Source organism: Trachymyrmex cornetzi, unplaced genomic scaffold (genome assembly GCF_001594075.2).
Source record: "Trachymyrmex cornetzi isolate Tcor2-1 unplaced genomic scaffold, Tcor1.1 scaffold454, whole genome shotgun sequence".
NCBI lineage: Eukaryota > Metazoa > Arthropoda > Insecta > Hymenoptera > Formicidae > Trachymyrmex > Trachymyrmex cornetzi.
In genome coordinates this window covers 483,830-486,648 of record NW_017299334.1, presented here as the reverse complement: position 1 = coordinate 486,648, position 2,819 = coordinate 483,830, and the positions used below count along the sequence as shown (strand labels likewise).

At 28.1% G+C, this 2,819-nt stretch overlaps 1 protein-coding gene across 1 annotated transcript in view; it reads left to right on the top strand.

Moving 5' to 3' along the window:
* Positions 1–1,862, top strand: part of LOC108764807 (nardilysin) — an 8,423-nt gene extending 6,561 nt beyond the window's left edge. Inside the window, exons 10-13 of the mRNA XM_018513196.1 lie at positions 219–358; positions 516–894; positions 1,073–1,565; positions 1,723–1,862. Coding sequence (XP_018368698.1) covers positions 219–358; positions 516–894; positions 1,073–1,565; positions 1,723–1,862 — 1,152 coding nt within the window. The remainder of the gene's footprint in view (positions 1–218; positions 359–515; positions 895–1,072; positions 1,566–1,722) is intronic.
* The last annotated feature ends 957 nt before the right edge of the window (positions 1,863–2,819 follow it).

Below are 2,819 nucleotides of genomic sequence, written 5' to 3'. Positions count from 1 at the left end.
ACATATATATATATTTATGATGCTATAAGTATATATATATATGCTACATATATATATATATATATATATATGTATACATGAAGCTTTGAAATTTCCGAGTTTCGCCACTCTCACTAGCTTTTTTTATTGTTAATTGTGTTTTTTATACCAAGAGTTCTAATTCTTATTATTTTTTCTTATAAATACCCTTTCGATATATATTATTTTAATCATTACAGCTCTTGTTGAGAACTATTGCAAAATGCATGGTTGACTATCCAGCCCTTGTTATGGAGTCTTTATTTGAAACTTGCAAAGTGCAACTATTAGATAGGGGATATTATAGCAACGCATTTATGGATTCATATAATCTTATCGAGTACTGCTTATTTATTATTAAGCATAACATTTACAACAACCATAAGATTTTTACGTAACAGATAGAAACATATTAGCTATAACAATTAAAATTCTAAAATGAAACATATCAGTTTATGTCTCTGCTGATTAATAACTTCCTTTCTTTTTTCTTACAGTAGCGTGAAATTATCGATCTTGAAACTTGTTCATTATACAGACGTCGACATGCATACTGCTCTATTTAGTGTAAATTTTGATGAATTCCGACGCTTTGTGAAATCCTTTACTGCTCATTTGTACGTCCAATGTCTTGTGCAAGGTAACATAACACCGGACGATGCAATCGAGACTGTACGGGAATGCCTCGAAATAATGAATTGCGATTCATTGCTTAGTAATACATTACAGCACATGATAGTCATGCAAATACCTTTGGGCATAAGCTGTTGCAAGATAAAAAGTTTTAACAAAACTAATCGAACTTCTGTAGTGACCAATTATTATCAAATTAGTATCACGTCTTTTAAATTATCGGTATTACTCGATCTGATGATGGTAAGTATTAAATAACACCGTTTGTATATTTTTGGAGTGCGTTGCAATTCTCAATTTATATTTATTTGTATTTTATCTATATATATTTCTATATATAAGTGAATAAAATATGTGTAACGTATTCGGTTATTGCTATTGATTTCATCCGCGTATCATATTCATTTTTACCTGTTTTCAGGAAATAATGGATGAAATGATACACACTTGGGTAGTAGATGAAAAACTGCAGTTTGAAATTGTCTCGTGCAGTTCCGACTACATTAACGGAGTTTTAGGATATTCTATTACCGTGGACAGTGATGCAAATAAATGCACAACCGAGCATATGGATCAGCAGATCGAGACATTTTTGCGATTGTTTAATGAGATTTTGAAAAATTTCCGGGAAATGGATTTGGACGTTTTTAAGAAGAAATTAATTGCAAAAAAATCAAAACAATATTTGGATAATATTCTTAGTGAAGAAGTTGATAGAAACTGGGTTGAGATAATAACGAGGAAATTCGTTTTTGACAGATACGAGAGGGAAATGCTTGTAATGAAGGACATAGAGATCAATGATCTGAAAGAATGTTTTGCAGAGCACACAGAGAACGGAAGTAATTTTAGAAAATTAAGCATACATGTAGTAGGAAATGATCCACAGAAAATTTCAGTCGAAAAAGAAAATAGTTAGTATATAATTTTTTAAATTGAGTTTTGGTTAATGTTTATTTGTGTTCTGATACTGTAACGTCATTTTCTGCTTTCCAATTTTTGTTATTGAATTATGTTTAAATTGGTCAACGTTCCTGAGACACTTACAACTAAAAATGTTAATTGTTTTAGTTGAGAATCCCAAGACAGAGCACTTTGCTTTGGAATATATAAACAATGATCAACAGGAAATTGGTGATCATCGCATTGTTAACGTAGAAGACTATAAGAAATATCTTTATACCTATCCTGTCAAAGCAAAGAATAACTAGTTAACAGTAACACAAACCACGGTTCTCCACGTCTCCAATACGTCTCTTGAAAACTGTGTTGTGCAAAAATTGTATATTGAAAATAAAATAATAATTTGTATTGTCTTGTGAAAATAAAGTTTTGTTTTATTTATTGATTTTTAATATTTTTCATTGCATAATAATAACAATTGAGGAATTTTACCAATATTGAAGTGTCCTAATTAAACGCTGCCTTATTTTTCGAAAACTAGACATTGTACTTTATTAGTATTGATGTATTTATTAATACTGATGTATTTAAATTAGCAGAAAAGTGAAAACTCATAATGTATTCATTTGTGACTTGTTTCTATGCAAAAACGAAATTAATTGCTATATTTAAAATATTATTGATTAGAATTGTCAAATTGTTTAACATTATTTGTTAAATATATTCTGATCATTAAAGATTTACACAATTTTATGAACACATTAATAGATAAGAGAATTTGAATAATTTATTAACAATATTCGTATTTAGTACATTTTATAGTTAGCACAATTACAAAATAGGTGTATGAATTTATAAGTTTCTGAGCCAGATACTGAAATTGGTAAAAAATATTAGTCTAATAATTCTATTTTAAGTTACAATACATTATCACATTAATTTGTAACAATATATACAGGATATAACAGGGCAACTGTCAAGCTCGTTTTTCAAAAATGTGCATTTTCTTGAAAAATGTTCCAGATAAAAGTTGAAGCATTTTAAATGACTCATTAGACAGAAATATTAGTTTGGAGAGCATTGTTGAAATAATGTAAAAATCACTTTAAAATTGAAAAATAGGTATTTCTATTAAAAAATTTTAAAGTATAATTTTTATGAGCCTAATATGGTCGTTCTGTTTTATTCTGTATACGTATATTTTATCACATGGTTTTTGTATAATATATAAAAATAATAAAAATAACGTCTTTGCTATATTCGCA